Genomic DNA, 13,335 nt, shown 5'->3' on the forward strand with positions numbered 1-13,335 from the left:
ACAAAACGATTTAATCGAATCGATTATTTTGATTTGTGATTAATTGAATCGATTAATGGTCTAATCAAACTTTATCGATTTATCGATTCGATGTTTTTCGGACCAAAGTCGCATCACTATTGTTCACATTTTAAAGGTTAGGTTAGGTGAGGTACTGTCAAATAGAGAGGTGTCGTTCGCGAACGAACGAATCAAATTGAACGGGTCGTTCGAATGAACGAGTGACCGAAATCGTTCCCAACGCAAACTAGTCGTTCTTTCGTTCATTTCGTTCACTCGTTCACTCGTTCACCGTTCACATTGTCACGACTGGATCTTGGTTCCGTTCGATCTTTGAATCATGGCTCCAGCACAGTTCTATGTTCTGTATCCAATACTAGGAGCACATGCTATGCTATTTATGAAATTAAGTAAGAACGTAAGTTTTCCAGACAGATTAATTCCAGTAGTATGAATTTAAATTAGGAACCGGGAACAAAAATGACAATTTATGACGATAACTAATATACAATGTTCATAAACGTCTGAACATTAGAAACTAAAAAAATAAATGTAAATTAAGAATTATTATTACTATTATAATGATTATTAATAAAAAAAAAATCCGTGTTATTTTTTTAGAATACAGGATTGTGTGACGTCAAATTAAATCGTTTGAATATGCTACGACCTGATTAATTAAGAATATTTAACATTTAACGTTCATTTGTTTTTATCTATGACATTCAACTTTTTTTTAATACACCGTATACATTGTATAGAGATTCTTCTAGTTTTTTTTTAATTCTTTGATTTAGCATATGCCATATTTTACTCAAAAGTTGCTTGGAAGCTGTGATAAAAACAAATTTAATTTTTGTGTCAAAAGTGCTATTGATGTATTTATTAACACAATTATTTGCGTCCACAAATTCAAGTTACTTTTTTTAAATATTAAATTATTATTTATACATCACAGAATTCAGAAAAAAATCGTTACATGAATGTCTAAAAAAAATGGGAGGCATTAAAAAAAATTAAATGTAGACAAAACCAAATAAACGTTAAATCATTAATTTTTCGAATCAGATCATGGTATATTTCAAACGATTTAATTTGACGTATCACACAATGCAGTATTCGAAAAAAAAAGGCAGCTCAATGGGCCGGGGTTTTTTTTTTCGAATACCTATGCGATAGTTCTGAGCATGACCTTCCCTATAAAGTGATCGGATTCAAGCAAAAGGGAAACTAAGACCATTGACCGAAGAGCCGAAAGACCGAATGATTCATCAATAGATCCCTGAGCCTTCAATGATTAAGAACGAAGTGAACGGTGAACGAAGTGAACGAAATGAACGAAATGAACGAAATGAACGAAATGAACGACATTTGACGACCGGGTCTTCGTAAGGACCGAACGATGAACGATCCGTTCGTAGTGATGACCGAATCTGCCCATCCCTACTGTCAAATAGAAAATCACAATAGAAAATATCCCTAGTTGGTAACTTAAATTGGTATCTATTGGCTACACTTGTTAAATGAGTCCACTAATTTCCCGATAACAACGTATTTATTAATAAAACTATTTCTGAAAATGTTAATGGCTAGTTAATATTCTCGGCAGTTTTGAGAGGTGTTTTAAAAATCGTAACTAGCGGAACATTATCTACAATTTGACACCAATTTTCGGTCGATTAAACGAATTTTAACCACTTTTTTGGAAAATTTTTGCAAAGTTTGAACTCACTTTGCGTGTTTATTAGACCAGATATTGGGACGGCCATTTCAGAATCGTAACTAGCAGAGGATTATCAACAATTTGACACTAATTTTGGGTCGATTTAACCAATTTTAACCACTTTTTTGGAAAATTTTTGGAAATTTTGAACTTCCTTTGCGTGTTTATTAGACCAGATATCGGGACGGCGATTTCAGAATCGTAACTAGCGGAAGATAATCTACAATTCGACACCAATTTTCGTTCGATTAACTCTATTTTCACACCTTTTTTGGAAAATTTTTGGAAATTTTGAACTCACTTTGCGTGTTTATTAGACCTGATATCGGGACGGCGATTTCAGAATCGTAACTAGCACAAGATTATCTACAATTTGACACTAATTTTGTGTCGATTAAACCAATTTTAACCACTTTTTTGGTAAATTTTTGAAAATTTTGAACTCATTTTGCGTGTTTATTAGACCAGATATCGGGGACGGCGAATTCAGAATCGTAACTAGCACAAGATTATCTACAATTTGACAGCAATTCTGGGTCGATTAAACCAACTTTAATCACTTTTTTGGTAAATTTTTGGAAATTTTGAACTCATTTTGCGTGTTTATAAGATAGATATCGGAAGGGCGATTTCAGAATCGTAACTAGCCGAAGATTATCTACATTTTCACATCAATTTTGGGTCGATTAAACCAATTTTAACCACTTTTTTGGAAAATTTTTGGAAATTTTGAACTCACTTTGCGTGTTTATTAGACCAGATATAGGGACGGCGATTTCAGAATCGTAACTAGCAGAAGATTATCTACATTTTCACATCAATTTTGGGTCAATTAAACCAACTTTAACCACTTTTTTCGAAAATTTTTGGAAATTTTGAACTCATTTTGCGTGTTTATTAGACCAGATATCGGCAGGGCGATTTGAGAATCGTAACTAGCGGAAGATAATCTACAATTCGACACCAATTTTGGGTCGATTAAACCAATTTTAACCACTTTTTTGGAAAATTTTTGGAAATTTTGAACTCATTTTGCGTGTTTATTAGACCAGATATCGGGACGGCGATTTCAGAATCGTAACTAGCGGAAGATAATCTACAATTCGACACCAATTTTCGTTCGATTAACTCTATTTTCACACGTTTTTTGGAAAATTTTTGGAAATTTTGAACTCACTTTGCGTGTTTATTAGACCTGATATCGGGACGGCGATTTCAGAATCGTAACTAGCACAAGATTATCTACAATTTGACACTAATTTTGTGTCGATTAAACCAATTTTAACCACTTTTTTGGTAAATTTTTGAAAATTTTGAACTCATTTTGCGTGTTTATTAGACCAGATATCGGGGACGGCGAATTCAGAATCGTAACTAGCACAAGATTATCTACAATTTGACAGCAATTCTGGGTCGATTAAACCAACTTTAATCACTTTTTTGGTAAATTTTTGGAAATTTTGAACTCATTTTGCGTGTTTATTAGACCAGATATCGGGACGGCGATTTCAGAATCTTAACTAGCGGAAGATTATCCACAATTTGACACCAATTCTGGGTCGATTAAACCAACTTTAATCACTTTTTTGGTAAATTTTTGGAAATTTTGAACTCATTTTGCGTGTTTATAAGACTAGATATCGGAAGGGCGATTTCAGAATCGTAACTAGCCGAAGATTATCATTTTATCATTAACATTTTCACATCAATTTTGGGTCGATTAAACCAATTTTAACCACTTTTTTGGAAAATTTTTGGAAATTTTGAACTCACTTTGCGTGTTTATTAGACCAGATATAGGGACGGCGATTTCAGAATCGTAACTAGCAGAAGATTATCTACATTTTCACATCAATTTTGGGTCAATTAAACCAACTTTAATCACTTTTTTGGTAAATTTTTGGAAATTTTGAACTCATTTTGCGTGTTTATTAGAGTAGATATCGGGAGGGCGATTTCAGAATCGTAACTAGCGGAAGATTATCTACAATTTGACACCAATTTTGGGTCGATTAAACAAATTTTAACCACTTCGTTATCAATCGCAGGTGCTAGTCGCAAAGAAAATCTTAAAGTTGACCCGGTCAATGTTACTTTGGTGTCCCAGAAAAATAGGGAGAATGTCTCATCCCATGGTAAAAGTAAGAATCATGAAAGCTCTGATACTGCTGTTGGTCGTGAAAGCTCTGATACTACTGTTGGTCGTAAAAGCTCTTATGCTACTACTGTCAAATCCAAACCTATTGTTGGAAAGTCGTTTAGTACATCTTTAACTGGTGTCCCCAAAATCAAGAAAACTACAGCTGTTTTTCATGTTAGCCGACTTCATCCAGATACTGATGTAAACAGCTTAATTACTTTCATGTCAAGCATCTTAAGTGACATGCGAAAAGCTTAATTCAAAAATGCCAGAAGTCTACTCTTCTTTTAAAATTACAATTCCTGCCTCTCTGACCGAAACAGTTATGAACTCGGAGTTTTGGCCTAACGGTGTAACCATTAATAAGTTTTTTCGCAAACGGTGCTTCCCCCGCAAATTTCGTAGAACAAGATTGTCCTTCTAGGGAAATGTCAGTTTGTTACATTAATGCAAGATCATTGCGTATAATAAGATGTATGAATTTAAGGACTTTGTATGTGAAAATGATTACTTCGCTATCGGTGTAAGTGAAACCTGGTGCAGAGCTCACTTTGTTGTTTCCGGGTACAATATGGCTAGGAGTGACCGTAATTCTCTTGGTGGTGGTGTCGTTTTATACGTTAAATCTAATTATCACTAGGAAATTTTAGAATTTATTAATAATACTAGTAAATATGGAGATATTAATTTTATCCTGGTTAAAATTAAAGTAGGTAGTCAATGTCTAGTGGTAGGTGAGTTCTATAGACCCCCCAGTTATTCGTACGCCAGTATGATAATACTTATGATGGAATCACTTTTTTGTTGTTAAATAATTTTTCTAATTTTATTCTGTTGGGAGATTTCAATATAGATATGCTTACTGTTGACTCTGCAAGTAGATATGTTTAGGATCTTTTATATGAGTTAGATTGTATTCAATTAATTAACGAACCCACTAGAGTCACCGACGGTTGTGAATCCTTACTTGACCTAATTATAACTAACAGTAACATGAATGTTATTAGCTCTTGGGTTTCTGATTTTCTTCCTTCAGATCATCACTGTGTTAATTGTCTAATTTGTTTTTCAGATAATTCTCAGTCACATGTTAAAATTATTAGAACTTACAAACATTTCGATTTAGCAACATTCTATGATGATGCTAAAAACATTGACTGGAACTGCATTTATGTGATCAAAAATATCGATGATAAAGTCAACTATTTTAATTGCTGCCTTTTAAACTTATTTGATATTCATGCTCCTTTAACAGTTTTTAATAAAACCTAATTTAAGACGCTTAAAAAAATTAAAACAAAGAGCGCGGAGTCGTTTTTGTCAGTCTCGGTCAATTGTAGCTAGAAAATACTATTGTCAGATTAGGAACTACTACAATTTTGTTCTTAAGCAAGAGAAACGACATTTTTTAGTGTTCAATTTTAGGAAGAATTGCACGAAAAATCCTAAGCTCTTTTGGGCAAATTTGAGAAACTGGGATGTTATTAATACCAAACAGCTTAAAAATTCTATTCCACCTGAATTTTCGGATGTTAATGTTATAAACAATTTTTTTGTTGACTCTGTGCCAAAAACTTCTGCTTCATTTTCTTTTCGTGAATATCTTCATTGTGCAAATGTTTCTGAAAACCACAAATTTGAATATTCGCCTGTAGATCAGGAAACTGTAAGGGATGTAGTTCTCAAGTTAAAACCCTCTTTGACAGGTCATGATGGTATATCAGCTAAGATGTTACAACTCTCGCTACCTTTCGTATGCGCACCTTTGACACATATAATTAACATCTGCTTTGAAAACGGTATTGTACCAAGTCTATGGAAAACATCATGTGTGACACCCATTCCCAAGCAATCTAAGGTTAATGAATTAAATGACTTACGATAATTATACAACCAATTATGTTATTAATTTCGGAATCGCTCATGTATAAACAACTTAAAGAGTATTTTCAAATAATAAATATTGCTTGTTGGAAAAATTATCTTATTACGGTGTAACTAATTCTACCTTAAAATGGTTTAATAATTATTTGCACAATAGAAAACAGGTTAGTCGCATAAACTCTGTCACAGGTCAAGACACTTCTTCCACTCGTGACATTAAAAGAGGAGTTCCACAGGGATCGATTTTAGGTCCTCTCTTGTTTTCAGTATTTATATCCGATATTCAGTTTGTGCCTAAATACTGTACCTTGCACTTGTACGCTGATGATATTCAAATGTATTTAGGCTTTAGATTAATGAAGATTTGGCAGAAATTTTTCAATGGACTGCTTGCAATTCTTTTTATTTAAACACTAAAAAATGTAAAAATATAATATTCGGTTCCTCTACTTTAACGGCAAACATTCATCTTAATTTAGTCATTAACGAACAACAAATTCCCTGTGAAAGTGTTGTTAAAAATTTAGGTGTAATCCTTGATTCATGTCTGAATTTTTCACAACATGTTTCTACATTATGGCGTTCAAGTAATTTTCAACTAAAGCAGCTTGCTCCTCTCAGACAATCTTTAGATCAGGACACTAAACTCATTTTAGTTAAATCAATAGTATTGTCTAACTTAAATTTTTGTACACAAGTCTATGGTCCGTGTCTGTCGGAGTATGACAAAATCAAACTACAAAAAATTCAAAATAGTTGTGTGAGATTTATTATTAACGTACCGAGATTTCAACATTTAATCACCATATATAAAACTTTTAAAAGAACTTAAGCTAAATGAACAGCGTTTCTTACTTTACGTAAATTTCATTAAAAAGATTCTAGAAACTCATGTTCCTGAATATCTTTTTGCTAAAATGATTAAAAGAAATGAAATAAATATAAGAGACTTAAGACATGTTGATCAACGACTCGAGATTCCTGTTAGTGCCTCTGGCGGGGACCTGTTTCACCCCTCTCCACCCGTAAGGGTGGGGCCAGGGCCACCACCACCTTGAAACACAGGGAACATCATTCACTATTCATCATTCACTCTTCAAGCACTCTTCAAGCGGTTAACATAGTCTTCAATCTCTGGACCTAACGGTCATAATATCATACTCGCTCTAGAACACACTTGTTATTTATTTAATAAAACTATAAAACGACTGTCCGCTGCTCTTATTCATAATCCATCAAACTTAACATGGTCCTTCGAGCCGGATCAGCGACAGTAAATCAGTAACAGTGATAAGTGATAAGTGTAGTTCGATAAATCATCGTGGCTTGGAATTCAACATTCCACCTAAATCATCAAGTATTCAAAAATCGGTAACGGCCGCGAGTGCAGTGCAAATCATCGAGGGTCATTCATCAAGAAACTCAGGTAGGCTTTAGTTTTGTCCATTTTGCGTAGTTCATTATTCTCGTACTGACGATGTCGAATAACGAATCTCTCTGGAAATTTATCGTTCTTGTTAATGATATACATTCACATGCGGAGTTCATCTCGGAAGTTACAAACCACCAAAAAATAGGCGAGTTAAGATGCAGGTTGGAAGATTTGAAACGGGTACAATCTAACGTACAAAATCTTATAGTTGAACATAAATCGGAAATCGTGGTATTTTTAGATGACACGAGTAGCGAAGAATCTAACAAACCCGCAGTTTATAATCTCGGACCCGTGCAAACCTATATCCATGAAATATCGGAATTATATACTGCTCTAATCAAAAAAGCCGATTTGTTGTATCATCTTCCTTTCCCGAATTCGTTTAATGTAAATACTAACAATGCTCATCTCGAAAAACGTTGTGAAAATCTAAAACCCATAAAAGTGGACAACATGCTAAATGGAGAACCCATTAAACTTCATAAGTCTACCAATGCTCCAGTTAAGGTGCGGTTTACCCCTGCACTATTCATTAATTATAAAACTATCGACAACAAAAAAGTCATTATTTCAGAAACGCATAAGTTAATACCGAATTCTCACAAATTATTATCAAATTCAATATCCAACAAACCGAAAAATCATCCTGATAATAATTCTTGCAACTCTGTGGGCATGTCCCAAACTAAAATAGATAGCACATCCAATCCAAAATCAGACACCGCGTTAGTTCCAATAAAAAATCATACAGATAATTTGAAAGATTGTAGCTCATTATTGGATACCGGTAAACAATGTGAATCCAAAACCAAATATTTGGGTAAATCATTAAGATCAAACACAAACAAGGTACAAGTAAGCAATAATCAATCAATCCCGTGTTTTATATGTTCCCAAATGCACAACATATTCAATTGTACAAATTTTTCAAGTTTAACGCCCAACGATAGAGTGGAACAAATAAAGAAAATGAATCGTTGCTTCAATTGTTTAAGAAGTAATCACGTCGCGAAAAATTGTTACATATCTAGGCGTTGTAAACAATGTCATAAGAAGCACCACACGCTTTTGCACACAGAAACAAACCTTCCCAAGAATGAAATCAAAAATAAACCAGATGAGGATTCCGATAATCCTGAAGACACCTCGAAATGTAATTTAGCTATTCCGTCTAGTGTACTTTTATCCACCGGTTTGATTCGCGTAATGGGCCAATCAGGTAAAGTAAAAGAATGTCGCGTTTTCTTGGATATCGGGAGTCAATCTCAATTCATCACCGAAAATTTGGGCAAGTCTGTGGAATTACATATTCATAGCATCGATACGTCAATCGTAGCAATTCTTGATAAGAACAAACATTCAGAAAATGCCGAACTTAAAATACAAAATCATTTTATGAAAAATCCACCGGCGCTTCAAAATACCGCGCTGGGGTTGATTCTTAATGGCAGTTTTGGGCATTTAAGAAATTCCCGTCATCGCAAGATTAGTTTGAGCAAAATTATTTCTCATTTCTTGGAAGTTGAAACCGTCAAAACCGGAAGCGGGTTATTAAGCAAAGGTTTTAAAACCTCTCTTTGTGCAACCCCTTTTCAAAATACCAGCGGCCATTCACCCGATGGTCGTTTCGTAATTAAACTCCTCTTTTCGCAAAAGTTGGGTCGTTCCACCGTCCCTTATTTCAAAAATCCACCTCAATTAAGAAATTCCCTAGAAGGGGTTCTCCAACCGTTATGGTCCGCAGAGGGTCGTAATCATAAACTGACCGAGGGTTTTATTATCTTTCTAAGGAAGTACCTAGACCTTGTACACCTGAAGGTACTTAACGGAAATTCTTTAAATAATCCTAGTTACCTGCCACACAATTGTCTTTACAATCCCTACATTTCTTCCATTAAACGCTGCGAGGTTGTTGACCGTTCAAATCTTAGCTCAAACAATTTAAGCCTAAATGACAACTTATTAACCGGCCCCGTTTTTCAACCCGAACTTTTAACTACGTTAATTCATGTCCTCACATGCGACGTATCGAAAATGTACCGGTGCGTTTGGCTTCACTCTCACGACGTCACAAATTTCGTAAGTACTAAGCGCAAGCTAAGCGAATTGCTATTAGGGAAAGAATTTCAGAATAAGCTAAAACCAGAATACATCCAATGTACTTTAATTCCCCCGCGTGGGCCCAATTTTGGTGGTTTGTGGGTAGCGTGGATTAAATTCGTAAAAACTCACATCCAGCTCATTATCGGATACAACCATCTAACGTACGAGGTGATGCATGCGCTTTTGGTCAGGATTGAAGCTGTCCTGAATTCGCACCCTGTGACGCCGCTTTCCAGCGACGTTACGAAGTTAGCCGCACTGACTCCGGGACATTGTCTCGTTGGCCATCCATTGACAACTCCAATAGAAAAGGACCACACTCCTGTCAATATGCTTTCCCGTTGGCAATTGAGTGAATCCTGCCGCCAACATTTTTGGAAGCGCTGGTCAGTGGAATATCATACGACGCTGCAGGGGAGATCCAGGTGGCAAACCCTCTCAAGAAACGTGCCCGGCACTGGAGCGCTGGTACTACCGATCAAAGAAGACAACCGGCACCCGTTGCGGTGGCTATTACAACGAATAGTGCAAGTGCATCGCGGCAAAGACGATCTTGTTCGCGTAGTGCAGTGTCGAAATTGCATCATAAAGTGCGCCTATTCGGAAACGGCTTGTCCATTTACTAATTCGGGTTCTGGTTATCTACACACTATTGTAAATAAAGTTTGTCCACTCGTATTGTACCTGATAAAGAGTTGTAAATCTCTCTTTCTGGTGTATTCCAAGTACCTATAAATTACATTCATTCTTATTGTATGTGGGCAACTTGTTGTAAATCGCTATTCTTAGTTTACTACCCATATTGGATAATCACTGTTAATCCATTCTATACAATGTTAATTGTAGTAAATCTTACTCATGTATTCTCATTTGAATTGATCATTATGATATCATGTTATCACTCTAACATTCTATTATTTGGTATTAAAACAATGTAATTGTTTCAAGGCGGGGGGTATGTTAGTGCCTCTGGCGGGGACCTGTTTCACCCCTCTCCACCCGTAAGGGTGGGGCCAGGGCCACCACCACCTTGAAACACAGGGAACATCATTCACTATTCATCATTCACTCTTCAAGCACTCTTCAAGCGGTTAACATAGTCTTCAATCTCTGGACCTAACGGTCATAATATCATACTCGCTCTAGAACACACTTGTTATTTATTTAATAAAACTATAAAACGACTGTCCGCTGCTCTTATTCATAATCCATCAAACTTAACAATTCCTGTTCACAGAACTGCAAAGTTTCAGTCGTCTTTCTCCTACTTAGCATCACATATTAACAATATTTTTTTTTATATTTAAATGCATCCAGTTCTTGTATCAAAAAGAGAATTAAGTCTGATATTTTAAATGGTCACGACATAAATGTTAATGTTCGTCGATTTTAAGTTTGACTATGTTTGTTAGGTTGTTTTATTTATTTTACGTATTTACGTATTCTAATTGTATATTGTATGTTTAATGTGTGTAGGTATGAGTCAGAATCGTTTTAGTATCAGGGTTAGCCTGCATTCTAACTTTTTGTACGCTGCTCTAGTTGTGCAATAAACTTATTCTTATTCTTATTATCTACAATTTGACACCAATTCTGGGTCGATTAAAACAATTTTAACCACTTTTTTGGAAAATTTTTGGAAATTTTGAACTCACTTTGCGTGTTTATTAGACCAGACATCGGCACGGCGATTTCAGAATCGTAACTAGCAGAAGATTCTCTACAATTTGACACCAATTTTAACCACTTTTTTGGAAAATTGTTGGAAATTTTTAACTCACTTTGCGTGTTTTTTAGACCAGATATCGGGACGGCGATTTCAGAATCGTAACTAGCTGAAGATTATCTACAATTTGACACCAATTTTGGGTCGGTTAAACCAATTATAACCACTTTTTTGGAAAATTTCTTGAAATTTTGAACTCACTTTGCGTGTTTATTAGACCAGACATCGGCACGGCGATTTCAGAATCGTAACTAGCTGTAGATTATCTACAATTTGATATCAATTTTCGATTGATTAGATAATAAAATAACAAACACTGTGATGCTAATAAGCGTATATGTATGACCTGATGACATCATTGAGGAAACTTGATGGTTCGCATATACGTGTTACGGAAATATATTTTTTTTGAGGCATTATATTTATTTAACGTGGAGAATAAGAAGTTTAGTTTTTTCTCAATTTTAATGAAAAAATTGTCATAAAATAAGGCAAATTTCTTTAAACACAAAACCGTAATCGCATGTATACAATACACTTAATACCACTCACTCTACACCAAACTAAATTAAATCATATTTATGTCATTTTTCTTTGTGTTTATAAAGAAATTATATGAATTTGCTTTTGTAAGGACACTGATCGCATTTGCATTATTAGCGTCAGTTTTTTTTTAATGACATGTATTCATATGATTCGTTAAATAGTCCTTGCGTTTCGCCTTATGCGGACAATATTCGCACTCGTACCACTTGATTTCTTCTTCATTCAAATGTCTACAGATTACATGACGTTTTAATTGATATGAACGTTTTGCCTTATATGGACATTCATTACAATGATGCCATTTGATGTCTTCTTCATTCAAGTGTATGTTGGTTATGTGACCTTTTAAACAATATTTTCTTCTAGTTTTGAAAGAACATTTTTCACACTTGTACCATTTAACATCTTTGCCATCTGAATAGGTCTGCTTTTTGTGGAGCTTACTTATATGAATCTTTAAATAACAACGACGTTTGGTTTTATATGGACAGTATTCACACTTATATGGTTTGATGTCAAAATGAACCTGTACATGCCGTATTAAACTGCCTCTTACTTTCGTTTTATACGTACACTTGGCACATTCATACCACTCTGCTTCTTCTGAATGCTGAACATCTCTGTGTTTCTTTAAACTTGAATTAATTTTAGTTTTGAACGGACATTTGTCACATTGGTACCATTTAATTTCTTTGTCATCCAAATGTTGCGAAATTATATGTTTTTTTAAATGCCACTCCCATTTAGTTTTGAATGGGCAATATTTACATTCGTAGCACTTATTTTTGAGGTCTTCATTGTTCGAGTGAAACGAATTTTCGGTTTTAAATGATTCACGCTTTTCAGCATTTTGTTTCTTTAAATGCACCACTTTCTTGTGGTGGCTTAAAGATCTTTCGTCCCTTGTTTTAAATTCGCACTGTTCGCATTTGTGCCACGTTCCATGTTTGAAATTTGCGTGACTCTTTAAACTAACTTTAGACCTAGTTTTATATGGACACTCATTGCAATGATACCATTTACCTTCTTCTTCTTTCAAGTGTAAGTTGTTTATGTGTACAGTTAAACGACTTTTGACTACAGTTTTGTAAGGACATTTTTCACATTTGTGCCATTCAACATCTCGTTCCTCTAATAAATGGTTTTGTTTTATGTGCCTGCTTAGATTTCCTTTCCATTTGGTTTTAAATGGACACTTATCACACACATACTGTTTGTTTAAATCATGTTTACTCATATGATGTTTAAAATTACCTTTATGTCTAGATTTGTGGGAACATTTCGTACAATAATACCAACGTTTTCCGTCAATTTTCTTGAAATGGAAAATATTTGTATTCTCTTTCACAGAACTCACACTTGCTAGATTTTCTTTTTTTCCCCTGCAATCTGAAGTATGTTCACCCCACTTTAACAACAAATTTGTTTCAAAACCGCACTTTTCGCAAACGTAATTTCGTACACTGAAGTCCTGAAGTGATAAATCGTCCATAGATTCGTCTTTAACACCGTGATTTTTATTAATGTGTTGTTTGAACAGAATCGTTAGTTCCGTTTTAAAATCGCAGTCTTTACAATGATACTCTTCGATTTTGGCGTTTTCGCACGTATATTTTTCCTGAGATAAACGGTGTCGTCGCACGTGGTTCACCATAAAGAACACCGATGTTGTAAAATAGGGACACAGTTTGCAGTTGTGGACGTTTTTCCATGAAGATCTTCCCCATGGTCGAACAGATTCGGAATACTCCAAAGTTGACATTTTGGTTGCCTAAAAC

General features: G+C 34.8%; 2 protein-coding genes across 5 annotated transcripts in view; one reads left to right on the plus strand and one right to left on the minus strand.

The window, feature by feature from the left end:
• The window catches only part of LOC135140744 (RE1-silencing transcription factor-like), a 163,667-nt gene that overhangs the window by 86,541 nt on the left and 63,791 nt on the right, over positions 1 to 13,335 (plus strand). The gene's annotated exons all lie outside the window — the stretch shown is intronic.
• The window catches only part of LOC135140734 (zinc finger protein 761-like), a 33,716-nt gene continuing 31,479 nt past the window's right edge, over positions 11,099 to 13,335 (minus strand). For all 3 annotated transcript variants that reach the window (XM_064071403.1, XM_064071404.1, XM_064071402.1), the window contains one exon: positions 11,099 to 13,328. In XM_064071403.1, coding sequence (XP_063927473.1) covers positions 11,685 to 13,319 — 1,635 coding nt within the window. In that variant the 5' untranslated portion in view covers positions 13,320 to 13,328 and the 3' untranslated portion in view covers positions 11,099 to 11,684. The remainder of the gene's footprint in view (positions 13,329 to 13,335) is intronic.

Source organism: Zophobas morio, unplaced genomic scaffold (genome assembly GCF_036711695.1).
Source record: "Zophobas morio isolate AGI-343-1 ecotype UQ-CSIRO unplaced genomic scaffold, CSIRO_AGI_Zmor_V1 ptg000040l, whole genome shotgun sequence".
Taxonomy (NCBI): domain Eukaryota; kingdom Metazoa; phylum Arthropoda; class Insecta; order Coleoptera; family Tenebrionidae; genus Zophobas; species Zophobas morio.